At 43.8% G+C, this 27,075-nt stretch overlaps 1 protein-coding gene across 11 annotated transcripts; it reads left to right on the top strand.

The window, feature by feature from the left end:
- Positions 1 to 591: 591 nt before the first annotated feature.
- Positions 592 to 24,744, top strand: ZDHHC1 (zinc finger DHHC-type containing 1). Of its 11 annotated transcripts, XM_068693821.1 has the most exons (12): positions 592 to 730; positions 5,989 to 6,207; positions 8,417 to 8,592; positions 9,226 to 9,327; positions 10,114 to 10,238; positions 10,587 to 10,745; positions 14,699 to 14,811; positions 20,237 to 20,322; positions 21,760 to 21,853; positions 22,499 to 22,607; positions 22,826 to 22,925; positions 24,016 to 24,288. In XM_068693821.1, exons 2-12 carry the CDS (start codon positions 5,989 to 5,991, stop codon positions 24,143 to 24,145), a joined length of 1,413 nt encoding a protein of 470 aa, XP_068549922.1. In that variant the 5' UTR covers positions 592 to 730; the 3' UTR covers positions 24,146 to 24,288. The 11 variants fall into 11 exon arrangements, with proteins under 11 accessions (XP_068549922.1, XP_068549912.1, XP_068549914.1 ...); XM_068693811.1 differs by lacking the exon at positions 22,826 to 22,925 and having other exon boundaries at positions 24,016 to 24,744; XM_068693812.1 differs by lacking the exons at positions 592 to 730; positions 22,826 to 22,925 and adding an exon at positions 754 to 3,011 and having other exon boundaries at positions 24,016 to 24,744.
- The last annotated feature ends 2,331 nt before the right edge of the window (positions 24,745 to 27,075 follow it).

The following is a 27,075-nucleotide window of genomic DNA, read 5'->3' on the forward strand; positions in this document are numbered from 1 at the left end:
CGCAAGTGGCTTGGAGAGGGCAGCAGGGCACGAGCCAGCCGGCTTCACCCCGCTATGGCTGCTCCTCCCTGCTACCCGCTGCCATGGGGAAGGTGATGGGTGACGAAGGCAGAAGCGGTGCCAGGCTCTGCACCCCCTGCAGCCATCCTCCGCAGGGTCGAGGAGGTGGTGAGGGCTTGAGGGGATGGCAGGCGAGGGCGGCAGCCTCCGGCTGCGCCAGGATGGCGCCCCTCACACAAAGCCGCCCCTGTGTACGGCCCACGGGCGGCTCATAAAGACCTCCTTGTGCTCTATGCCGGCTGGGTACCCGCTCGCCAGCACCTGAGGGCCGCTGCTGGGGCTCGGCACGGGAAAAGCATCCCCAGCTGCTGGCTGCGCTGAGGCGGTGGAGGTGGATGGAGGCCATGGCACCGTGTGGGAGGCGCATCCACCATCCTCACCCCTCAGGCGCAGCCCCTGGGGAGCCTTGTTTTGTGTTTTATTTTGCAGAAACGTGGCCAAATCTCCTGAAAACACCTCAAAGCTGGCTCAGGGAGGTGAAAGGAGCCAAGCAGCAGCGCTGCAGCGCAACGCGCCCGGCGCCGCTTGGCGCCTGCGCCCCGCCGTAGGCCGGCCATTGCCATGGCGACGGGCCCAGCGGCCTGAGCCCGCCGAGGCACCGGGAGCTGCCGCCCGTCCCCGGGCATGAGGCGGGTGCGGGGACACCCGGAGCTGCCTCCGCGGGGAGAAGGTGAGGAGCGGGCGGTGGTGGAGGCCCCCAGCGTGGCCGCTCGGGGCTCCCCCAGAGCCCTCGTCTCATCCCGCTGCCTCCTCCGAGGCTGTGGGCCTCGCTGCTTGGCTCGCTGCGTGCCTTGTCCGTCCTCATGTCCTCCCGTTTGGGGACTGCGAATGGAGAAAGCGGCGGTCTCCGAGTTAATAACCAGCGTCAAGCGTGTGGCCTCTCCGCAGCGGCGACCGAGGAAGCCCCCAGCGTGCCCTCGCACCCTGCTGTGGGTGCTCAGCGTTCGCTGTGGAAACGCGAGGGGCTGGGGAGGGAGAGGCTGTGTCCCGCAGCCTCCTCACTTAGCAGCGGTGTTCGTCACCGTCAGCGGATGATCGGTGTGTAACCACAGGAGAAACCTTCAAGCGGTGAGGGAAAGGCAAGAGGAGCGCTGGTCTGGCTCTTCTGAGGGCGGCATCGCACAGCTGTCTCCTGGGTTGCTGCAAAGTGTGTTAGGAATCGGTTGCGGGGTGATTGTAGTCGTAAGAAGTTTAGCTAGGAAGTAGTTTACACCAGCTTTAGGCACAGTTTGCATGTGAAAACTTCTCTCCATACAAAACTACTATATGACTTTAAAAACACATGATGCTATAAAACAGTCTCAGGAAAGTGTCTGAGTCTGTTCCAGTGTCTGCGTGGAACTGGCTCTGCAGCCAGGCTTTTTTTAGGAGAAAGGAGAAACCTGGGAGTTTTTCTCTGGTAATCTGAGCAGTTTTTGTAACAGGTAGCTCAGAGTGAAATGCAAGCAAGTTTTCAACAACCTTAATGAGGAAAATATCGAATTATTAATAACTTTGTCATCACTGATCAGTTGGTGGCCATGCAGGAATTTGAACTGTGAATGTAGGCAGACATTGCTAATTTCTTCAAAGTTAGAGATTTTTTTATTTTGTTTTCCCAAACTGGTTGCTGATAAGATTGCACTGATGAGCATAAATTAGATTATTTTATGTTCTTACTCCTACTTCTTTATCACTTTACCCCAGTAGTCATCTTTGTTTGGACTGGTGGTGCAGTTGGTATACCAAAGTCTGAACCGTTTTGCTTGCTCTTTCAGCACATCAGCATGTTTGCTGTCTTGCAGCCCTTTGGAATTTTTCTGGTACTGTTATCAAAAATACCATGAGTGAGCCAGAGACCTCCTCCTCCTCATCTTTCAGCACACTCATGTGCAAAGGGACTAGCTGAAAGCAGAGAAACCCAACTCTCTGCTGTCCCGGGGAATGAAGAGCTGATGTGTTTCTTTTACCAAGGCAGGTTTTGTTAAAGGTTCACCCTGGCTCCGAGGCAAGCAAAGAGCAACAACTAACAATCCAACACAAATTGAAATAGCACCTGAGCTTGTAGCTGTTGCGCAAACACATAAACATCAAGAACCTTCCAGTTATGGTTCGTAAGTCATCTTTGCAGTTAATCTTGCTCTCTCGTGCTGGCAGTCCAGACGTTTTAGGACAGCTGAATAGTTTGGCAGTTTACTGCATGGATGTCCTGCACATGTGTGAGAAACTAAGTCGTGGTTTTGCAGTAGAGCACTGATTTTCTGTATTCCAAGGTAGTTGTGTAGTCATAACAAGGAGAAATGCTAAGTAGATAAGTGGACAGCAGAAGGCCTCACTGTTCCAAAATAAGGTGGAAGCTTGAGAAAAACAGGATGAGCAGGGTGAGAACAGTAAAACAAAGATAACAAGTTCCCAAAATATAAGAAGGAGGGAAAAAAAGGAAAAAGGAGAAATTAAAGGGCTGAAAAAAAAAATTATACATATATGGTAAAGAGGAGCATCGAGTAGCTTGCGAACCTGTAGTACTCTGCCAATGAGGAAACAGGGGAGGTGATCAGGTGTCAGGTAATAGGGAATAAAAGGTTAGGATTTGTTTGCTATAATGTGCTCCTAATTGGCAGGACACCCGTCATTGCAATCACGAATAAAATAGCTTCACAGAAGATCCTGTCTGAAGAAAATTATTTGAGATTTTTCTCACAATTTGAGGGCTCGTCCGGGATCTTGTCGCCTGCCGAAGATTTCTTGCCACCACAGACTGGAAGGTGCACCCTGCTGATTTCAGCGGTCCCGTCAGGGGTGGTGGGTCGTCTTGGTATGGCTGGCGAAGGACCGAGACTGTTAATCTGAAGACAGGCTCTGCGAAGCTCTGGGGAGAAGGGAGGCCAGCACTGACATACAAAGCCCAGATCAGGTACAGGGACAGGGATTACTGATGATAACCTGAACCAGGAAGCTGTGCACGGACCGAGGTAAGGGAAACTTTACCGTATCTTGCTTCGGGTTGGGTTTGGGGAGACTCTTTGTGGAGTGTGATTGAGACACATTAGTGCAAAGAGAGTGCGGGGTCCTGATCCGTGAGGTTCTGTAGTCCCACGAGGGGATGAATGAAGTCCCCTTGGCTGGAGAGGGATGAAGCGAAATAGAGATGAGCAAAAGATAATCTCGGGGGGTTAGGCCCTTAGCCGTACGGTACCCCAAGCACGGTGAAGTGAGGTGCTCAGCATCAGTATTTTGGCCAAAATATTTGTCTGATGTAAATTCAGGCTTGAAATTTATATGTAAACAATAAGACTCCTTTTTCGGAGGAGGAATCAAGTTATGCTCCCTATAATCCCAATATTGCACCAGAGGCAGCAGCAGGTGCTCCAGGAGGGGAGACGGGGACTGCAATTGATGCTGTCCCTGGAGAAGTTGTGCTGGGGAGCAGAGGTGGAGGGGGGTCCCAGCGGGGCCGTGCAGGGCTGGTGCCATTCTCCCCTTACCAGCAGAGAGGTTAGGAGTTTTGAGAAGGAAATGAAGTCTTTAATTGAGGGCCTAGCAGAACAGTCAAAATTGTTTCTAAGGCCCAATTTGTATTCCTGGGGGGGAGGAAATGTCAATCTTGAGTATGTTATTCACTGGAGTAGAATGTTTGGGGGGGGGAGTGATTCAACAGGCAGCTATGCAAGAATGGGAAAGATCTAACAACCTCCCCCAGGACCAAGAGTAATTCTGACAGAGCAGAAATATCCACTTATCCAACAGAAATAATGACAACCCACAACAAAGAAATCATACGAGGGACTCAAGGTCAGAATGAGAAAGTGCTTGGGGATGAATCCTGGGGACCTGGTAGCCCAACGGCTCTTTAAAGTTCATTTTGGGATTAAAGCCTGGCCAGATACACAGAAAAAGCTCCAGAAGGTGGGAGGATGGAGTGAACAGTGTAGGTAGTATGAAGGTGTACGCCAGGAGGGAGATGAGAAGGAAAAGCAGGGAGCAAAACAAGTGGTATTCACAGCGTCCTGGGTAGAGGGAGAGATAGATGGCCCAGGATGGAAAGGAGAGGAAGAGAGATAAAGGAAGGACAGACAAGGAAAGCTACCTGTGTTGCAGCCTAAATCCTAGCAGGGACAGGCTCTGAGAAGATGTTTAAAGTGTGGCCAGGCCGGCCACTTCAAACAGGAGTATCCGGAGGGGAAGAAGGAGGAGAGATTGCTGTTATAAATTCAGAATTAAGGAGTCGGGGCTTCTCAGAAAGCTAGCTCCCTGATAAATGCAAAAGTGTACAGCAAGGGCTCCTGCACTGACCTTGGTGTCGGCAGGGAGGTTTCTCACTCCTCACTCTCCCAGCTGCTGTTGTGCAGCATTTATTTATTTATTTCCCTTCTCTTGGATGTGATCTCATGGAGATTTAAACTGCATTGCTCATGGCTTGGCCCTGGGCAGCGGTGGGCGCCTTTGGAGCCATCTGGAACTGGCCCTTATCTAATAGGGGGCAGCTGCTGGATTCTCCTCACAGGGGCTACCACTGCAGCCCCCTGCTACCAGAACCTTGCCATGTGAACCCAATACATTGGGGCAGCTAGGTCATCACTGGCCTGTAAAGTATCAGGGCTTAAATTAACTAACGAAACCCTAAATGTGATGGGCGTAGAAGGGCTGGGATAATAGTACTACTTTTTGGGGACACCAAGCTGAGACTAGGGATAGAATGATCACTGGGCAATTATTGTATGCACCTGAGGCAGGGACTAACTTGTTGGGAAAGGATTTGATAATGAAATTGGGCATTCAAATAGTACATTCTTAGGCTAGAATAATGGTGTTATTAATGGGGTGCTCTCAGCCCCTGAGAGCAAAGATGTATTTTCCTTTGAGTGGGCAGCAGAAGGCCTCCCCGTTCCAAAATAAGGTGGGAGCTTGAGAAAAACAGGATGAGCAGGGTGAGAACAGTAAAACAAAGATCGCAAGTTCTCAAAACATAAGTAAGAAAAGGGAAAAAGGAGAAATTAAAGGGTTGAAAAAAATAAAAATTGTACATATATGGTATAGAAGAGCATTGAGTAGCTTGTGAACCTGTAGTACTCAGCCAATGAGGAAACAGGGGAGGTGATCAGGTAATATCAGATAATAGGGAATAAAAGGTTATGATTTATTTGCTATAATGCGCTCCTAATTGGCAGGACACCTGTCATTGCAATCATGAATAAAGTAGCTTCAGAGGAGATCCTGTCTGAAGAAAATTATTTGAGATTTTTCTCACATACATAACCTTCTGTTTTATTTTCTTCTAGCAACAGCTGGCTTTATAGTTGTGTCGTGAGCAATTCAGGCTTCCTTTCCCCTTTTTGTTCACTTTTTTTTTTTTTTTTTGAAGTTTCTAGTCTTTCCACTTCCCTTGTTGCTGACAAAGGGGTCTCTGTTGTCTTGGGAGCTGTGTAGTTCTAAAGTTGCGATTCCAGACCGTGTGCTCCAGTGGGGCTATTGGCTTTCACTGTACTTCTTGTCAGTAGCTGAAAGGAATATATGGCATACATGAGACAGGTGAAAGCATGTGTTTTGCCATCACCTGTGAAACAGCTTTGTGAAATGAACACATCCCCCAAACAGATCATATCATACTTCGTCTCCAGGCTGTCACCCTGTGCTCTTTTTACTTGATTTTGGTCTAGATTCATCAAAAGACTGGTAAAACCTGCAAGTTTCCCTTATCTAAAAGTTTGAGGTATTGTTGTTTCTCGCAGCTATTGGCACTTGCTTTTAGAGTGTGTAATTGTTCTTCCCCTTTTGTCACTATGGATCATTAATCCCCACTGCACAGAGAAATCTTCCCTCGGATGCATTATCGTGGTCTCTTAGACTTTCTGTCCATCCTTTTGGAGCACATCTCCAGGACCAGGGCTCAGTCACCATATTTTTATATCACATATTTTGTTTTCCTTTTTTTTTTATTTATTTCTGTAGATGAATATCTGCAATAAGCCTCCTAACAAGACAGCTCCAGAGAATTTCGGCGAAGCTGTTCCTGAGGTGCAGGTCCAACGCGCTCGAAGGAATGGCTGGAGCTGGCCCCTGCACCCTTTCCAGATTATTGCCTGGTTGCTGTACCTCTTCTTTGCACTGGTTGGCTTTGGAATCCTCGTTCCTCTCCTGCCCCTCCACTGGCTGCCCGCTGGCTATATCGTATCCTTTGGTCAAGAGGAGAGCATGAACTGTAATAAACTATCAACAGTTTATTTTATATAGAGAGATATATAAATGTTTTTAGGTAGCATATAAAGCATAGGAGAAGCAGCTGAGCCAGAATCTTGATCTTCTGTCTATAAAAAAAACATATTTTGAGACCCACTCTGTCCTCCACGTAGATCATTAGCATTCTGCTTGTCTCCTTTATCACACCGTTTCACTATCTTTGCCTCCAAAGCTCTTCTGCTGTCTACTCCTGCCTATGCATCTCCTTTGCCTTATATTTTTCTACAAGTGTGCTGCAGCGTTTGAGGGAAGTCATAGGGAAAAAGGCCCCCAAACATCCTTGCCATGATGAGCTGCCTCACTTTCCTGTGCTGACTGTGAAATACAAGGTGGTGTAGCGTGACCATAGGAGGAGAGGTCTATCATCTATTTCCTCCAAATGCAGGCAGTGTTTGATGCTGAGGTGCTCATGCTGTCAAGGCACCTCCTTCTGTGCCCAGCTTGAGCACGCTTTCCTCCTCCTGTCCTCGGTTTTGTCAATTCTCCTGCAACGTATTTCCTGGTGAAAATAAAATTGACAAAGTGGCTGAGTGAGATTAAAGTCAGGAAGTCTGACCTATGTTTTGAAATGTCAAACAAAGCCAAAGCAGATTTATGTACGTACGTATATATGTACACACATTTTGATGTATTTAGGACTTCCTGTTGTCAAGGGTCAAATTAGAATGAAATTAAACAGGCACCATATTTGCTTTTCAGAAAAAAAAAAAAAAAATCTTGCTAGGTTAATCTCCGGCAATTTGTACAAAGATTACTCCAAATGTGTCAGTCTTACTGTGGCAGAAACCAAGGGGAATATTTAACGTTGTTCTGTAAATGGAAACAAGAAAATCCTTTAGCAGTCTCTTTTGCCTTTCATATTTAAAACTTTCTTAGCAGAACATGATAAACAAGAAATATTACAGACAGAATTTCGGGAAGAGTTCTGAAAAGATGCTCCTGGGAGTAATTCGTACATGTGGTATTCATATATTCATATGTCCATACAACCTTTAATATTATTGCAACTGATGCTTTTGCTTATAGTTTTACTTACACTTGCATGATTTAGGTATTATTAATATCCTTAGCTCACAGCTGTCTTACAACTACCTATCTTACTGAAATCCTTGGTATTATGAAGGCTTGAACTTCATAAATTTAAATGCCAAATATCTTCATAACTCAGTCTAAAGTCATTCTAACTCATCAGATTAATGTATCCCAAAGCTTTATTACCAGTTATTACAGCACAAATGTCTCTCTCTCTCTCTCTTTTTATTTTCTTACAACACTTCTGTGTTTTCCATAGACTTTAATGTGATCAATGATGTGTTTATATCTGGTTTTATAGCAAATAAACTGGAAGATTAATTGTTGCATGCATGCTCATCTATCACAGTGTATTGAGAAGCAGACTCTGGAGCACAGTGGTTTTCCAGATATGTAAAGCTGCTGCTTTGTAGTCTTTCCAAATACTGGCAGTCACTTGAGGTTTGATCAAAAGTACTTCTAAAGCTTATTTGTTCTCACTTGCTACTGAGTTTGGAATTAAGAATATAAACAGATAATTGTTGAAAAAAACAATTTTGATGAGAAATTTTGGATATTCTCTGTCTGTAAATTCTCTAGGACCCTAATTTAAAGGGGTGATCCTCTTGCTTGGGATTCAGACTAAAGAAAAGGAAAACAAGGTGGTTGGTACTGGTTACTTGATGTGACTTTTTTTTCTCTTTTTTGGAAGTTTGGTCTTGTGAAGGGGCATGTGCACGGCCTTAACTGACTGTTCCTTTCCAAGGATTCTGTATGGACTAAGAAGTGTGGACCTATTCCAAGAGCCTGCACATGGGGTCAGATTCTGGTAAGTAAAGGTAATTTTTAAAAACTCCTGTGCTAGGGAGGACATTTCTGCGAGGCAGAATAGTACATTATAAGGAGGGTTGTTCCTGTAGATTTAATTTTTTTTTTTTTGCAGAGGATATTTATTATCATGAGATAGGGAAACTTCTTTGTTAATAAAGCTCAGATTAATGTGCTGTAGTCAGTTATATGGTAATTTCTAATTACAAGCCATATATTTCTCGTCTGTGTGGGCTTTGTGTATTAAGGATAAATATATAGGCATTAAACCACTCATACAATCCTTAACTGTGTACTTCAGTGTCCAGGAGTGTGTTTTATCTATCATTTAGTTGTTCATCTTGCTGCAGTCTCCATTGATCCTGCGGATGCAAATGTGCGAGAAAAAAACTATCTAGGGCCTCTGGCCACCTTCAATCGTAATCAACATGCACATGTCATTGAAAACCATCATTGCCATGTCTGTGATGTAAATGTGTAAGTATCTTCTCTTTTTCTTCTATTTATCTTTCTTCCTCACCATTACACTTCACCATAACGTTCTTCTTACTGTTAGACTTTAAGATTGAAAGCGAGTCCCTGAAACCCTTAACTCTATAGTGCCAGTGAAACTTCATCCTGTGGCAGGCTTCTGTTAGTTGGGTAGATGCTCACTGTCAAACGTGTGCATGGTTCAGTGTTTTATTTAATTGCTCTTGTGTTGTGTGGAGAGAACTATTCTGTTCTGTGTTACCTGGATGTTGATGTTAGATCTGAGAACAATATGTAACTTGTGTGTGTGTGCTTGTATTTGGCTAGATGCTAATTGGATAGCAAGAAATGCTTGGAGGGCAGACTTTAAGACCAAGATTTGTAGAATTGCTAAAGAGTTTGGGATCTCTAAATTAGAAATCACACAATGCATTAAAAAGACAAACTTTGCAGCGTTTGGGATTTTGGTCCAACAATGCCAATATGGCCAGTATGTTTGGTAGTTTAAGTATTCCCAATATCAGAGGTATTCTCATGACTACCAGGATCTCTACTGCTGTAAGCCCCTGTGCTTGTGTCACTGGGAAGGCATGGGAACCTGTTGGTGCTGCCACTCTAACACCACCCTTTCTTTGGCAGGAGTGCCAAATCAAAGCACTGTGGAACTTGCAATAAATGTGTGTGTGGCTTTGATCACCACTGCAAATGGCTCAACAACTGTGTGGGAGAGAGGAATTACTGGTAAGGGCCTGGCAATGTAACAAGAACACATCGCTGCTTAAGTAATATCCCCCTTCCAGGGATGCTCCTGCATCTCAGTGCAATCTGGACTGAGCCACGCAAAACCACTTTTCTTTCAGATCCCAGCTGCATAAAGTCAGTCATGAGAAAACCAGATCGAAAATGCAAGCATGACTATGCCATCCCCATAACCAGGGATACAATTCCTACACTTAGAATTTTGTAGTCAAGTGTTTACAAGTAAAAACAGAAAACATGCTCTTATTATTTGGTATTAGGAAAAGCTTATGTGATGGTAACTGACTGTCCTTAATGCTTGTGAGAACTGGAGTGGGAATAGAACCATGGTCATACTGCTGTTCCCATCTCTGAAACAACATGAATCCAAACTGCCTGCTTTCCTGCCAGCTGGCAGGAGTTACAGCAGCATACAGGTAACTCTAATCTGGGCCAGGTTTAAGGCAAAGAATAAGGAGGCTATCACTGATTATTGCTTCTCAGCTCATTTTTCTGCACTAGAACCACAGGAAGCAAAGAGCTGTTACTGCTGATTGCCACAATACACTGCTGCTAGATTTTGTGCAGGGAGCTCTTTGTCTATTCTAGGTATTCTTAACTGCCTTCTAACTAGAATTGCTCTAACACGTCACAGTTTAGTCCCTCAGGGTAGCAAATAAGACTCTTGCCCAGCATCTGTGAAAGTGCCACAGTAATTTGGGTTGTCTGCCCTTGGAATTCAATGTGTGATGTTATTGAAGCCACTCAGAGTTCTCACCTTTTTGGCAGGTTCTTTTTGAATAGCGTGCTGTCTGCCATTCTGGGCCTTGGCCTTCTGCTCCTCGTTGCTTGCTACGTCTTTGTGGAGTTCTTCATCAACCCCATGATGCTTCGCTCTGACCAGCACTACGAAGGTAACAGCAATGCTTCAGTGAAGCATCCCGTGAGTCAGCCAGCATATCTCAAGGACCAGCTGCATGTGGAATTGGATTCCATGGGCTTTGCCACTGAGGAGGAACTCCTGTTCCTTATTCCTTTTGTGTTATATTTGTACAGGAGTGTCTCTGCTGAGGTGATGCAATGTGTTTCCTTCCAGAGCCTACTAAGCTGCTCTTCCTAAAGGCTTTGCAAATATAAAGTTTCTTAAGCCTCAAGTACATAATGGGCCTGCAGCCACTTTTGAGTTAACAGTATTTCCAGATGTAAAGTCACGTAAGAGATACCTGGGCAATCTGCTGACCTCTCCTGTTTTTGATTTACAGTTCTGAGGAACCACACAGACGTCTGGTTTGTGTTTCTTCCTGCTTCTCCTGTTGAGACTGGGGCTCCAGCCATTTTGGTTCCAGCTGGGACTTTTATTCTACTGAGCCTAGTGACATTGTTCCTGCTAGGCCACCTCTTGAACTTTCACATCTATCTCAGTAGGTATTATGTTCCTGTCATCCGTATCCCCATTTCATTTCCTTCATTTTAGCTTCTACTCATTCTGTGTTCACCTATGTTACAACTATGCATACAACATGCAAGATTACCACTGAAGAGGTGAAAACTTGGAATTTAACATTATACTTCTGATTTTCCCTAGAGGCCCTCTCTTATTGCAGTGTGCAGAAGTCCCATTAGATGCTGTTTCTGAATTCCACTAGGTCACTCAAGTTTTTCTTTCATCAAGGGCAACTGAGAATCGATCAGGGAGAAAACACTCTACACATGCTTGACTTGGGATGAATCTGTTTCATCCTGTCTGTAAGACCTCAGATAGGTGTTTTTGTTGTCTCCAAGATGCAAATTAACCTCATAGATATCCGTAGAATAACTATGCACCCCAGAGCGTGCATTTGGCCTAAATGTACCATCTCATCTCTGACTGTTTTCGTCTAGGGATAGTGAGAAGCCTATCTGTTTAGAGGCAGATGGCTTGTGTCTAGAGACTTATCTAGAGGCTTTTTGTGTCTTTCAAAAGGGTGGAGTGGAGCCAGTGAAAAACCTTTTCCCACTTTAGTGGTTCCCCAGGAGCATCTTGAAGTCATTACCTCAGAAAGCTCTAATAGGGCCACCCCCTAGCAGTACCATTTCCTTCATTCCAGGCTGAATCATAGAAATCATACAAAAACTTAGAATCCAGATAAACTTAGAGTTCACTTGCTGAACTACATCAGTAGCCGTTTCTAGAATGTCTTTGATAGTAATTGGACAGTTGCTAGTAAATCCTAAACATTAAAGGATGGCATCCTGAGTACAAGGTTTCTTGAATGGAAGAAAAAAAAAGTAACTAAATTGTTTTTGGCTAATATAGTCATGGAAGACTTTATATATAAATGTGTAGGATTTTAAATAGCCCACATGAGGTTTATCCAGATCATATTTATCTGGTTTGCTGATTAATGTTGCATCCCAGCTAGTTCTGTGTAATGACAATTTCATGCTGTAGGACTTGCTAAAGCACAATGTGATGTGAGCAAGGTGCACTCCCATGTGCTTTGCCATTCTGTAAAACCGGCATTGATCTTCTGTGCTCGGTACTGATCACAAACTTCTAAGGTTGGCTTAGTCCTACAGGGCTCCTAGCATAGACCCAACAACATAGTCCCCAACAAAGGCAGTGCTAGGTAGGTTTACTGACACGAAATGATTTGTGGAACTCAGAGAGAGAACTTTTCAGAAAGGCTCCACATATTAGATCTCCTACTTGTTGCTCCTGATGGATAGAAGGGATAGTTTTGCCTGGTCAAATGGTCATCAAAAACCTTTTTTTCAGTCATCCTGCGAAGTGAAGGCCATGCTATTTGTCTGCCTTACATAAATTGTGATGATAGAAGATCTCACATTATAAGTGAGACTCATGTATAAGTCAGCGGTGCAAAAACTAGGGGAGAAGGGATGTGGCGGAAGTGAAGACCACTTACAGACAATTCTTGGGTGGATTCTTAGGTTGTCCATTAACAGTGATACAGGTATGAACACAAATTAAGCCAGCACAAATCAGTGCAGTTCCAGATTTGGTCACAGACTACAATTTTGCTTTCTTGATGCAATTAAAAGTTGACTTGACTTGGTTAATGGTGTGATGCCTGGAGATTTCAAAGGTTGACCTAGCAATGCAGACTAAAAGCATCACAATGCTGAGGTCACTCCAGGAAAATTTCTTTTGAATGAAAAAAAAAAAAGAAAAGATTTTGTCCAGTGCTGAGCTGTAGATTATCCTGTCTTTGTGTACAGTTTCCACAAGAGGGTGCTCCCTCCTTGGGATAAAGTCGTTCCTTCTCTTGTCAAAGAGAAACATGCATGTTTAACACCAGTTCTACTCTGGGGTTGATTTTTTTTGTTTTCTTGGAGGGATTTTTTTCCTCTTTCAGAATAAATTTTGAGCCAAATTAACTTTCACTTTTGACACAATTTAAAATATTTATGAGTTACATGGAGACAGAATTTAATTACTGTTAATTTTCGTTGTTATTTTATTATGTTGACATCTGCTACTTTATTGAAGCTGGTTTAAGCCGTGCTCCATTCTGTGCAAAAGTGTGTTGTGTAAGTCCTTGCTTAAAAGGAGCAACTTTACCACATTGAAGCCTATATTGTATGTTACAAGGTATGCATTATTTTGACAACTGAGATTCAGGGAGAGAGACATATTATTTGTGTTTTAAATTCATCTTATTTCACACGTAATTTTCAGTGGTCTCATCTGAATACTTTAAGGTATTGGAATGAACTACCCTTTTGAAACATAATTACTGTTCATGAATGTTTTTTCGTGAATCTTTTTTTCCTGTGTAATTAAATTATAGAATGAAAATAGCACCCCATGGCTGATATTGCCTTTAAATTTTGCATTAAAAAACCAACCAACCAACCAAACAAAACAAAAAAAAAAAGCAACAAACTGGCTTGAATCAGTTTTAGCTATGAAAATCTTTGGATCTGTCTGTGTTGCAAGCACAGTGAACTTTTCAGAATTTCTGTCCTGGTTTTAACTACTTGGTGCTAACACAGTAGATTGTTTTCAGAGTAGTAGACATGTGTGTTCAAAATCAAGTGTTGATTGAGATTCAGTTGTAGAGGCATTCAGGGAAGCATGGATCTGCAGAATTTTGGAGGGAGGTGTCTTTTTTGATTATGTGTTGCACATTATGTGTTACACATTATGTGCTGTCTGGCCAAACGTAGTATTTTTTGACTAAATAAATGTTAAAATATTTTAAAAGTTGCTCTGCTAAGTATTCAGAAACCAATGAATTCTAAACTAAAAATGGTAGATAGCCCTTCACTTCTGAGGCAGTATTCTGTTTCTCAGATAATGCATTCAGATTCAATTCTAGTAGCATTTGCCAGCACTTGGTACCATCCTCATTAAATGCATTCACTAATCACTTGGCTTCAGACTCGCATTCATCTTTATGTTCTGTCTTCCTGGCCAAATGGATATTAGATTCTTTTTTCTTCATACGGTCACTGCTTTAATAGGAGGGGCACCTTCTCCTCTGCTCTTCCCCAGTTCCCTATGAACTAGTCCTGTGTTTATGGCATGGTTTTGAGGGTTAGGAACGTATTTGAGGGGTACAAACATATTCAGGCAGAGCGAGGATTTTAGTCTAGATGTCCCATATCCTAGGCATCTGATTTAACTGCTGTGCTACTATAAACATGAATAAGACTTACCAGGCTGTGCAGTAAAAAGCTGCAGCATCCATTTCTAGGTTTTGTGATCTAAAAATACTCACTACATCAGGGTCACGAGGGGAGGAATGTCTTAATTTTGGATGTTTTGAATCTCATGAGAAAACCAAGCTGCTCAGAAATGTAAAATGCTTTTGCTCATTCATGGAAGCAGATGTGTTTGTGTGTGGGAGACCTTAAGAGCATATAAACTCAGGCACATAGGAGCTTTGGATATGTCTATTTGGCATGAGATGAGTCGGGCATTTGGTGCTCACTGTTTTGGATATTAATTGTCTCAGTCTTCTTTATGGGACACACTAACCTTCTGAATCTCTTTTCTACATTTACCATTACATCCCTTTTGACTGCTCACTGAGCTTTCTATATGATAGAGATTTCTCACATCTTGGATATGAATAATGGCTTTGCTCTGAAATGAGCTGAATGAATTGTGACAGCTTAAAAGGCTGCACTGTGTGTATGAGGCATCAGACATCCAGCTGAACACTGTGCCTGTGAGGAAGTGTTGTGGTGATCACAATAAAGAATGTAGTAAGGTAGACAGTGTGATGGTACTTTTCTCTTAGAGTATCAGTTTTCTCATATTTATAGCTCCTAATTAAATATTGTGTAGTTTTTCAGGCTGTTCGTGGGTGGCAAGTAAAATTGGGAGGGGCCTTTCATGCACTGACAGCTCTCTCTTTCCTCCCAGTGTGGAACAAGCTGACTACGTATGAGTACATCCTGCAGCAGCGTCCCCAGCAAGAGGCCAAAGAGGCAGACAAGCAACTGGAATCTTGTCCCTCCCAAGCGATCCCCAGTCAGGTACTCATTGTACTTTCAATCCATTTCTTGTAAAAAAGCCCCACTTGTTCACCGTGTAGAGTTTGCCTCAGTTTTGCAAGCTCCATATGTTAGAGGCAGTGGCTACAGGTAAGACTTTTGAAGTACTTCTGTGGAGTAGAATAGGATGTGAGAGAGTCTAAGGCCTGTGACTTGATGAACACTCCAGGCATAAGCAAGTCCTGATTTCAAATGAATCACTCCCACCCCTTCTCTTCCGCCACTTGTTTTGGGCCCCGGACTATCTCTTCTGCTCTGCCAGCACAGCTGTTTGTTACAGTCATGCACTGAACAGGGTGGGGGAATTTATCTGTGTAAGAATAAGCTTTATTAAAAAAATAGTTGAGGTAGTGTTTAGCTGGGCCAGCTCCCTCCCATTTGGTTCACCAAGCAGTCACGTAAGTGCTTGTGTCAGCATGAAAGAGGATGACTGAAGAGTGGGAAGGACCTGTCACTGGAAAGGGCACAACCATCTGTTCTGGTGGCAGACTGCATTTTGCTGGCTCATGTGCGTGGTATTGTAGGTCATGACTGAAAGCAGGCAGGCTCTAGGACTGGAGAAACTGGGATTAATTGTTGAGCAGCTAATACTGAACAGTTTAACGCTTCTGAAAAAGAAAAGGGCGCCAGTCATGGTCAGAAACGACCCAGATAGCTTTGCTTTTCTTTGCGTTTACGCAGTGATAAGGGTCCTTGTGATTACCATGATGTTGATCTGTGTTGCTGTAAAGGAGTTCTACAAGGCTTCAGTCCTGCTGCACTGTGCAGTGGCAAATATTGCAGTATTAATTGAGAGGTTCAGGGTAATTTATTTTGCTGCAAGACAACTCTGTCCATGGGGTTACTCAGAATTTGACTGCACAACATTTGTATTGGTTTGGGCAGGGGATTTACTAGAAACTTCCAGAAGCTCTTCCCAGTCTAAATTATTATGTGATTCTGCGATCCCAATGTAATTCTACCTAGCTTTATGCAAGTGATTTGCCTCCTATACAGCCAGTTTTATATTTCACAAGAAACTAATTACACCCAAGCTTAATCCAGGTGTTCTGTGTAGAGATACTGGGATCTCTCTGGACACATTAAAAGCTTTCCCCTATCAAAGGAAAGGGGGAAGTGAGCTAATTCCCTTTCTGTACAATATGGATACCCCAGCTTTTCATATACTTTTTTTTTTTTTTTTTACTGTCTTGGAAAATTTGAATGTTCAGTTTAAACAGAGGTTTCCATAACAACCAGGATGTTTGGCACTTTGTCTCAGAGAGCATGAAAATTAGAGCAATAATAAAACATTAGCTCTAATGATTTCCTAGTTACCAAAGTTTGATTGATGCTGAAAATACATCTGAACAGAGGTGGACTCTGGCTGGGGGGGGGTACATCAGGGATGTGCCCATTCAGTCCTGTTCTCCTGTCTGCCCTGCTGCTTGTCCAGCTATGTGTGAATCTCATTAATTTGTAGCAGCAAGCCAGGAAGAAGCAGGGTGAAAAGTTCTGTGTTTCAGAGCTCCAGTTCGTACCTTGGGGAACAATAAAGACTGGAAGATGCCCAGTAACATTGTTAAGAAAAATGTTAACCCACCAGATTTTCCTTGTTCCTTACATAGCAACCAGAGATAAACACAAACAAATACACTGGAGTAGGAGTACACCAAGTGACTCGCCTTTTGTAAGCTGTGTTGACTACAGCCTTCAGTTTGAACACAGAAGTCCTTTGTAATTGATCCAAGATCTTGCAAGCATAAAATAGAAATCATGTTCTTCCCACCTTTGTCTTAGCTGCTCGTTAATTGTAGAGAGTAAGAAGAAACATGCAATTCCCCTTCAGTCCTTGTATTTGAGGCTTCTTCAAGCTTAGATGTTGGTTCTGGTTTCCATTTTCCATGTTTGTCTGTGGTTAGGTCTTCAGTTATGTTCAGGTTGAAGGATTCTTATACACTTGTGAAATCTTTTTCAGGACATGCAGAAAATAAAAGCACTGTTTGCACACTTCTACGGTTCAGATATCACAGAAACATAAAACAGTTGGACACAGAGCCTTTGCCTCTGTTACTGTAGCCAAAGCAGCAAGTGCAAGTAACAGTGGTTTTGTTTGTTTTGTTTTGGTTTGTTTGTTTGTTTTTGTTTTTGTTTTCTGTAGACAATTATAGAACAGTCAATATTTGTAACCATGAGGTTTGTGGGTGGGCACGGCTGTACTCAGCCTTCAGAGGAGGTCTGAGCATGGCCAGGAGCTATAAGTTGGCCGTGAGCTTTGCTAACTGAGATTCAAATCAGTTTAGCAGTCTGTTCGCAGGAAGAGTAAGAGCTGAAGGCTAACAACCCAGGCAGTAAGGGTGGCTCTGTCTTGCTGTCACAGTTGACAGCTGGCCGTCCTGTGGGAGCTGAGAGAGGCTGGGGCTCTGCACTGTGCTTGTAGCTTTCGTCACGCTGAGGGAACATTGCATTTTCTACTGATCGAGTCTTCTTCCATTTGTTTCTGCTTGTCAGCTCTAATGCTTTACTTTCTTCTATGTGGCTGCTTTGCTTATACATAATTTAAAAGGCTGAAATACACAAAATGGATTTTAAAAGGCTCTTTTATTGCCTGCCTGGAAGGAATCATTCATGGTATTCTGAAGATGCATCATTTGTTATCCTCCTTTGAAATGCCAGGCCTGCAGTTGTTTGTGTGCTGTGCATGTTGAGTCCTGATTGTTTTCAGTATCCGTGCACAGTCTCACAAGGACGTCTCCTGCTGCAGCTCACTGCAGCCATGGTGAGCTTTCCTCTGGAAAGGCCTGCATCTCCCCACCCTGCTTTTTCCAGGCTTGCTGCTTCAAATTGCCATGAGGTTGTGTCTGCTCTCCTTCATTTGAGACTCAGGTGCATGAGGTTTGAGTGTAAATGTTAAGAATTTGGTCCTCAAGGAGCTGTAAGGAACCATTTATGTATACTTGATGTTCTGTCAATAATGACCAATGATATGTCTTGAGTTACAAGTTCTACATTAAATATATACAGGGTGAATTTCTGCAGATCATGAATCTGCCCTGGGGTAAACTCTGCTGGTAATGGTGAGCCCAAAATTTCATAGTTTGCAAACCAGAAAGTTCAAGCCCTCAAGATTGCTGAACCAATTCTCTTCAAATTTGATGTTAGCACCTACAAGACAGTTGTAAATTTCTTTCCACCTCTTTTTTTCTTTTCTTTTCTTTTTTTTTCTTTTTTTTTTTTTTCTTTCTTTCCATATTTGCAAGACCAATTAAAGTAAGAGCACTTTACAAAATGCAACAAGCCTGAACTCTTTCCAGTTTGGCAGCCCTCTTATCTACAATTATATGAGTACCGAGACTCCAGGCCTCCATGCCAGGATTTTTGAAAGCAACTAGTAAATTTGGAAGTTTCTCTGCTGGCGTGTAAAGAAGGCTGGGCAAAGATGATCAGGGCAGTGTGCTGGCTCTGACTCTGGGAGCATAATCCCCAGTACCCTCTCCCAGCATTTGGCAATATGTGTCAGGGGCTTCTGGAACACAGAGCATCGAATGGCTTTGTACTTGCTGCTTGCTGACTCAAGCTTTTCTAATTTCTTCTTGAATCCATGTAACATTTAGCACCTGCAGCATCCTATGGTGGTGAGTGCTACAGCTTAGCTCCATGCCGTATCAAAACCACAGCTTTTCTTTTGTTCCTTTCAAAGCTGTTGCCTGATCCTTTTTCATTTGATGCTCCTTAAGCGTTGTATTGTTGAGATGTGAAGCAGTTATTCCCTGTTTGTGTACTCCAAGCCACTCATGTTTGCCCTGAGTATTTTGCCTCTTGTCTGAAGGGCCCTGGCCCATTAGCTGTTTCTTGTACAGAAAGTGCTTGATACCTTTCATTGGCCCTGTCCCTCTTCTCTGTACCTATTTCCAGATCCTCTGTGGGTGAAGAGGCTGGAATGATGTAGAGAACACAGAGTCCAGGCTGCCTATGAATTTATCCAGTGACATGAAACCATTGTCTCTTTGCTTTTTTTTAATGCCTTTTCTTCTCATTCCTATCAGCTGAAATGATTTCTTGGCTGCCACTGAATATGCAACTCCATGAATTCATTTCTAGTTCAGAGAGCACTGCTCTGTATATAAAGTTTGCACTCCTTTTCCCAAGTGCATCACTTTACATCTTTACATCTAGCGATATTGATTTTCATGTGCCATTTTATCACGCTGTAATTCAATATTACACGAATCTTCTGCAGCTCTTTGCAGTTGGCTTTCATTTTTATTGCCTTACATAAGGGAGCATCATCACCAGACTTCATCTCACTGTTCTGCTCTTCTGTTTATGAATGTGCTGAACTGCAGAGGCCCTGGGTCTCTCAGGAACCTGTCTGTGGGACGTCCAACTTTGACTTCATTTTCTCAAGTCTGCTGATCGGGCTGCTCAGCCGAATAGGTCTTCCCGTGCATAAGGCTTTTGTTTATTAAGCTAATGCCTATTGCATTCAAAATCCCCCCCATCTTTATAACCTAAATTTTGCCTCACAATATATGTGGGTTTTTATAGTCACTGCACACTAAAATATTGAAAGTTGTCTCACTAATTATTATATTTTTTAATATATATATATATATATATATTTTTTATTATTATTATTTTTTGAGATCAGGGCTTCCTAATCTGCATCAATTAATAATAACCTGCAGAGGTCCTCTGAACCTCTGACCATCCTAATTGCATCCTTCTGGGGGGAGAACTGGGAGCTCCTTTTCTGTAATTCAGCTACTTGGATTTAGGAGGCTTATTTGTCGTCTTCTTTTATGTTTATGCTGGTATGCAACTTCAAAAGTCAGGATGGCATTACTTGGAATTCATCTGTACCTGAGGAGAATAAGTAACATATTGCTTTTTTTTTGCCCTTTTTAAATTTTTTTATTTTTTTTTTAAATAGCACAGTTGTTAGCCATAAAACATTCACACAAGAAACAGAAAATGCTTAAATGCTTTATGGTTTTCCTGTCTATTGCATGCTTTCAGTTTTGTCTCCTCCATTTTGAATTTAAAAGAACTTTTCTGCATTCACTGCTTAACTTCTATTATTGATCTGTGTAACTAATGAAGGCTTTAAGTGATATTTTGAATGTGGTCCCAAGAAATGATTCAGCTGGCCTCTGTAAGTGTGCTCTGATGTGATTTTGAGTCACATGAAATACTGACTGGACTAAATGAATGAATCGGGGACTTCTAATTGTCTCAATCTTGGTTTTCCATCTTAAGCAACAGACTCGTCTGCTGAGATTCAGCTGTGCTGGATGTAATGACAGGATACGTTTGGCATATGGCTGAGGAAGGAGGAAGAAAACACTTCAGTAGTGAAAATCCCTCTTCTCCACTGTGTCCATATTGTTCTGAAAATGTTAATTTTTTTTTTCTTTTTCTTTTTCAGGAAGTAGACCTTTTTTCAGGTAACCCTGGCTATACAGACCCCAGTATTCAAGTAGAGGACTTCACAACAGTAACTTCAGGAAAAGGGTGAGTAAAGTAAATAGATAGGACTCTCCCAACAGCATGTATGCTAAATGGGAAATTGTCATCAAAGTCACTTCAGGAACGTATGGAGCACTGGTATTTTGACCAAGCTTGCCTTTGCTCCTCTGGGAAAATAACATTCCAAGAGCACTCTGTTTAGACTGTTTTAAATTAAAATTCATTTAAAGCTGCCTGAAATAAAGCTGGGAGCTCCACCTAAGCTGTAACAAAGTTTCCACAATGCCACTGAAAAAGGAGATGGTCTGCTTTGCGAGCAAATGTGAAATCTGAAAGCCTGTAAAGTTTGTTATTAGGCTTAGAGCATTTTTGTGTAGGAAGTCACAATTAATCAATATCTGTGATTGCCTTGGAATTAAACAGAATACCCAGCTACAGCAGTTTTGAGAGCTTGTTGTACATACCTCACCATCTGGGTGGCCCCTACAAGCCATGTCTACATGAAGTGTAGCATTTGCTCGTATACTTAACAATTCCAAGTTTTTTTGGAAGAGGTCTAATTTAAAGCTCAAGTCTAGCATGACATTTAATTAATATATTTCCCAGACCCTCATCTTAGAATACTCTCCATATTCAGTTAAAATGTAAGAAGATACAATGAAGGTTCAGCTAAAACCCTGACCCTGTACATTTTTGCTGCTGTGCCTCAATTCATCAGCTGGTCAAGTGACTTGCTCAATGTGATGTCCTAGAGCGCTTTCACATCAGAAAATCCAGCCTTATCTCATTTCCAGTTGCCCTAGAGTTTTTTCTGTAGTAGATTATAAGAGATCAAGCTCAAAAACATCTTTAGGTTGTGTTTTTACCAGTTCAGTATTTATATCCCCATATCTGAATATCTCAGATTTCTGAATCTGAGTATCTGAATTCTGATTATCTGAATTTCTCAGGCCATAAGGGTTTTCTGTCAAAATCAAATTTCAACTCCACGTGGAAGCCAAATGACAACACAGAGTACCGATAATATACGTTGCTAAGAGCCATTGCATCACAAAAAAAAATAATTAAAAAAAAAAAAAAATGCTTTCTTCTGTTACCATCTTAAACTTCTGGGTGGTTTTGTCCCATAATTCTTATATTGAGCTCATTATAATTATACGATTTCAGGTTGTCAGGAGACCTGAATCACAATATGAATCAGCATAGTTTTAATACAAAGCGAGCAGTCATGGTAAAACAGCATCCTTCTCTCTTAATTAAGCCTTGCATATTAACTCATGTCCCTGGGGAAGGGAGAGGGAATCCTTTATGTTTTGTGCACAGTTGCGCAGGAACAGCTACCCTGCAGTCATGCTGGGAGTGCTGTGCAAAGCAAGGGATGCCTTAGTCAGCCTGACTGAAACTGGGTATGTGCAAGAAAATAGGCGTCAGGGTAAAGTAGTGTCTAAGGAAATCATCTTGTACATCTGCCATGTGTTTTAGCTTTTCAAAGCTCTACATCCACAACGATGAAGCTGATCCTGAGCAGACCGCCTCTCCCGACCTCCCATCTCTTCACTTTGCAGTCCCTTCACAGGTAAGCAGGAGACTTCCTGCATACCAAAACCTCTGCTGCTGCTGATTCATCACGTTGCATGGGTACAAACTCGCTCTGGTGCAGGCTGTGGTTACATCCTTTCTACACTCGATCTTGCTGTCCTCAGCGTGTATGTGCAGGGCTGGCCGTGCCCTGCAGTCATGACATCCAAACAATACTCTCCCATCTCAGCTCACACACGTGATCAGATGTATTCTGCTGTTGCTTCATAAGCTTGCAGCTCAGCTGTAATATTGAGCCTGTGCAATATCTTGCTGTTCCAGTGCTGTTCAGTGACTGTATCTATACCACTGTGCATGCTTCTGTAGAGCAAAATCCAACAGTTCATACATTCAATTATGGTACTAAAGTATCTGCCCAGGGAAATATGATGTATGCAGACATGAAGCTTTAGTGTATAAAGCACGTGTTCAAAGTCAAGTTTTCTGAGTTTTTTGATATTCCTTTTCCTACATCCAGATGCTTTCCCCACTTCCTCAAATGGCAGGTGGTTGTGATCTCCCCCTTTCCTCCAGGCTTATTAATCAAAGTTTTGTCATCTAAATGATAAGAAAGCTTCCTTTTCAACTACACTTGTATTTTGGATACTGTGTTTTGTGACTTTGGGGCTTCTTGCTTTTGCAGAGAGAGAAGAAAAGACGAAAGAAGACACACAAGACTTCTTCTTCAGCAACGGAGAGCAGATCTAAACCACATGCTAGACCTTGGCCCTCTTTCCCAGGTCCTCAGTCAGGTGAGAGTGCGTCAGTCAGCTTCCTTGCTTCGTAACTGTTCCAGTTCACTGAAATGTGAAAAATTTAATATGAACATGACTTCAGAAAGTAGAGACAAGAAAAAAGTGAAGAACAGAAACTCCCATGAGAATAACAAATATGAACTTTATTTTGAAAGCAGCTGTGTTGTGAAGAACTAACAGGGTTGTGATGCCAAATTTTCCTTGCTCTTCATTAGGGATTGCAGCTTTAGAAGTGGTAGGAGAGGAGCAAGAGCTGCCACCAGGAACCGGAATTGGAGAGCACAAAGGAATGGAATGGAGAACAAAGCAGAGAGTGTGAGGACCTTGTAAAGACCAAAACAGTTTTGAATCTAAAAATTGGTTGAAATGGCTATTTCTTCGAACTGCTAGTTCAAGGGTAGCTGAGAAGAAGGACTCTTCTAGCTCCTATCATTCTGATCAAGCTGTTACTATAGCAGCACAGTTAAACAATAATGATGCTCATTTCAGTTCCATATTTCCGAGGAGGAAGTCACAGAAAAAGATGTTGTGGTAGCAAAGAGCTTTAGCAAGGACTGCTTTCATTTTTAAAGGAAAAATTAGTCAGATGTGCAAGAGGGTAAGCTATGTCTTCATAAACAATATTAGGCTACTTAGGCAACTGTGTCAGCAACACAGATGGCAGGAGTTCTCTGACTCTCTAAAAAGAAGAAAGAAAAACGCTAAACAAGTGCTATTCTATAGCAAGGAGTTGGCTGAATTTCCCTCATTTTTATCCAAGGCAAAATTAGGAAAAAATAATTCAAATGAATTCAGAGGGTAGAATATAAGATGAAAATTAAAACAGAAGTTGAAGAACTCAAGAACAAATAACTGAGTATCTGATCCTGAACATGTTTGGGTAACTTTATGAACAAATGCACTCATAATTATGTTAGCCAGAACTTCAACAGAACAGGTGAGAAACCCTTGTGTTTCTTGACTTCTTGAAATGTAAGAATGGATCTCCAAAAAAAAAGACTATGCCATAACTTTTGCTTTCCCTAAAATTGCTATAATTTTCAATGTGCAACAGTCCATCTGTGAAACTAGACTGATAGCCGGCCATCTGGAGTAGCTTTCTGGTTGCTAGCATACAGAAATGAGAAATGTCATGAAACCCCAGTACTAGAAGTTAACTGGTCTAAGAAAAGAAGGGACGATGAGTGTTTCTGAGAGCTTTGAGGCACTTTGAAGTGATCAGAGTAGGGTACACTGCTGAGTGGAGAATTACATTTTCACATCAAAATTTTCATAAATATGTGTATGGGGGTTTTAAACACAAGTGGATCATCCATATCAGAGTTCTTGGGCTTGTTGACATCTTTGTGGGGCTGAGGGATGTCTCTCGTCTTAAGCTTTCTTTTCTCTTTCTTTCCATCTCTAGAGTTCCCAGCCACAGCTGCTGCCACCTCCTCTTCCCACAGCCTTCGCCTCGCAGTGCCAGCTTTCCCTCCGAGAGCTTCCGTGCCCCCCAGCAACACCGGCCCCATCCAGGCGGCGGGACCCCCGGCTGACTATCACTCAGAGTCTGCTGAGTCCATGGATGAAATTCCTGTGGCTCAGACTCGCCTTGGGAGCACAGCCCCTCATGGTCCTTCTAAGAATAGCTCAAGCAATGCTCAGCATTATCCTGTGTCCACGGACAATCCCAGAGGTGACAGGGAGAAGAACCTGCATTCTGGGCACAAGGCAAAAAGGAAAAGGTGCCAGCAAGACAGACACATAGAACAAGACCTGGAACTTTTTTCTAAGATTCCTGCTGTGTTTGTAAGTAAGAGCAGTGGAGAACCTCAACTGTCACAGCCCCAGCCTGCTGGGAACACATCTGAACCACAACACAGAAAAAGCGCCAGCAAGCAGCGTTTGGGCAGACACAATCCACGCTTAAAGGACGTAAGGACAAACACCACAGTGGCCTAGTGATCAGCCTTCCAAAGCCATACCCTTTGGGAACGAGACAAGAGGTTCTCTTTCTATTTGTACGTTGCTGTTCAAAGATCTTGACGCCAGAAACGCGTTCTCTGGAGGCAGCAGCATCCCTTTACAAGATGCTGACCATCTTACAGCAGACCTAGCTGAGAGGCAGAAAAAAAAAAACCCTGCTGCATCACTATGTTTTTTTTCTGCCTGCTTCATCTTCCTAAGCCAGGAGTGCCCCTGAGCCCAATTCCCCTCTTCTTGTTGAGGGGAGCAGATTCCCCTGACAGGGATGCTAAGGGCAACCTCTGGCCCTTAGCCAGTGTTAACACTCCGTAGAGCACTGAGGGCCTCATCCCCGCACTGTGTGCGTGCCACCACACCACAGGGAGACATTTCTTGCTGCCTGGCTAAAGGCAACAGGCAATAAGGAGACAAAACTGAGGGAGGCGCCTTGAGAAGCTGCTAGAGTGAGTCAGTGTTTTCCCTAGAAAGGGGCTGTCCCCTCCTGGCCCTCTGCAGACCAGTGCTGCAGTAAATTTTGGTGTGTGGGGGAAAAAAAAAAAAAACAAGGCTGCATCTCTGCCATCCCTTGGTACCCTAAAAACTAAATTTTCCATCTGCCTCTACCCAGTCAGTCTCTGGATCACGTCTGGGGCACTCACTAGGTAGTCAGGGAGTAACCTCAGGATTGCTCTGTCCCTGTACCACTTTCCACTGTGCACCTTCAAGCCAAGTCCACCAGCATGTATTCTCTAAAGCGGTGTGGGTTGTCCTACCCAACTGCACCTTCCCAGCAGCCTGAAGTGCCCCACAGTGCAGCTTTCTCATCAGAAACTCTGGGACACAGCAGGTCCTGAAAGCTTTCCATCCCCTGGGCTTGCCAAATCAGTCCACAGCCAAGCTTGGACTCTCTGTATTGCAGAAAAATCCCACACCAGACACCGGGGCATGTGGCCAGTGCCTGGAGTCACAGCTCTGTGCCGGTGGTGAGAAGCAGAGAGCTGTCTGGGCTGCAGAGCCTGTGCTTTCCCTGTCCTCCTGGCTTCCACAGGCAGCATGCCCTGCTGCAAATTCCTGGCTGAGCACCGAGGCCAGGGCTGCCAGGAAGCCCAGATCTGCCTAGCAGCCAGCTACCTCAGAGCCCAGGATAGCAGCGAAGCACGCATCCCGGCGGGCCTGGCCACCAGCACGTATGTGCCTGACACCATTTCCCACCCGACAGCTGCACAGCCCCTGCCTCCCTACCATGGCAGCTTGCACCATTTCTGAACAGACACTGCACGTAGGTGCACCAGCAGAGAGGAGACGTGGGGAGCTTTTATCACCCTGCCACATCATTTCATGCATACAACGCAAGGCCAACCCATTCTCCTTACTGTGGTGAGTGCAGGCTGGGGAAGGAGAAGACGTGTTCCTGGGTGAGTCCCCCTAAGCCATTCCTCCACTTGCCTAGGCCTGGAACAGCTCCGTCGGTGAGCATTAGAACAGAATAGTTCACTTAGAAAGCCTACAAAGATCATCGAGTCCAACTGCCTGACCGCTTCAGGGCTAACCAAAGGGAAAATATTACTGAGGGCTTTATCCAAATGTCTCTTGAACACTGACAGGCATGGGGCAGCAACCACCTCTACAGGAAGCGTGTGCCAGTGTTTGGCCACCTTCACAGTAAAGAAATTTTCCCCTATATCCTGAGACCAGCACATCCCTCCCTGCTTCCCCTGCTCAGGGAGATGCAGAGAGCGATGAGGCCACCTCTCAGCCTCCTCTTCTCCAGACCAGAGAGCCCAAGTGTCCTCAGCCCTCTTGGCTGCCAGGGCACACTGCTGGCTCATGCTGAGCCTGCTGCCGACCACATCAGCAATGTGGGCCATTTCTGGTGGTCCATGTCCAGAGCAAGCCAGGATTTTGGGGATAAACAGCCTTTTGGCACAGCCAACACGGGGCTGGCAGGCTTGACCCCCAGCTCCGATGTGGCCACCTCCCAGCCCTGCTGTTGTCCATTGTCCCACTGCTCACGCTGGCTTCAGCACCATGCAAGCCCACTGCCTGTCCCTGGAGCTTTAGATCCCAACGGATTGTTCCAGAGTCACCTTTGGCTGCAGGGAGACAGACGGGCCCTGAGAGGAGCTTGGGGCTCTGCTCCTTCTGCCAGGGATGTGCGGAGACCAGGGGGACGCCCTTCTAGACACGTTTCCTGCTCCAAAGTTTAATGAAGTCTCCAAAACTGGTCCAACTGCTCCTCCTCACCCCTCATTTTGCCACGAGGTGCTGGCAGGCAGCGGTACCAGACAAGCTCATGGCAAGCTGCACGGTAAGGGCACTGTGTGTATGGCACAGACAAGGCGAATGTTGGAATGAATTCGCTGGGTTTGAAGGGTTTATGGGGCCGAGGTGATCCCCAGAGCCATCGGTCAGCAGAAGTGAAGTCTCATGGTTGAAGTCATCACGTTTAGATGTGCAAGGAGGGTTTCCGTGTGGTCATGCACGTTGCAGCTTCCCGTGCTGCTGTAGCCAGGGTTACCCG

This window comes from Anas acuta, chromosome 10 (assembly GCF_963932015.1).
Source record: "Anas acuta chromosome 10, bAnaAcu1.1, whole genome shotgun sequence".
NCBI lineage: Eukaryota > Metazoa > Chordata > Aves > Anseriformes > Anatidae > Anas > Anas acuta.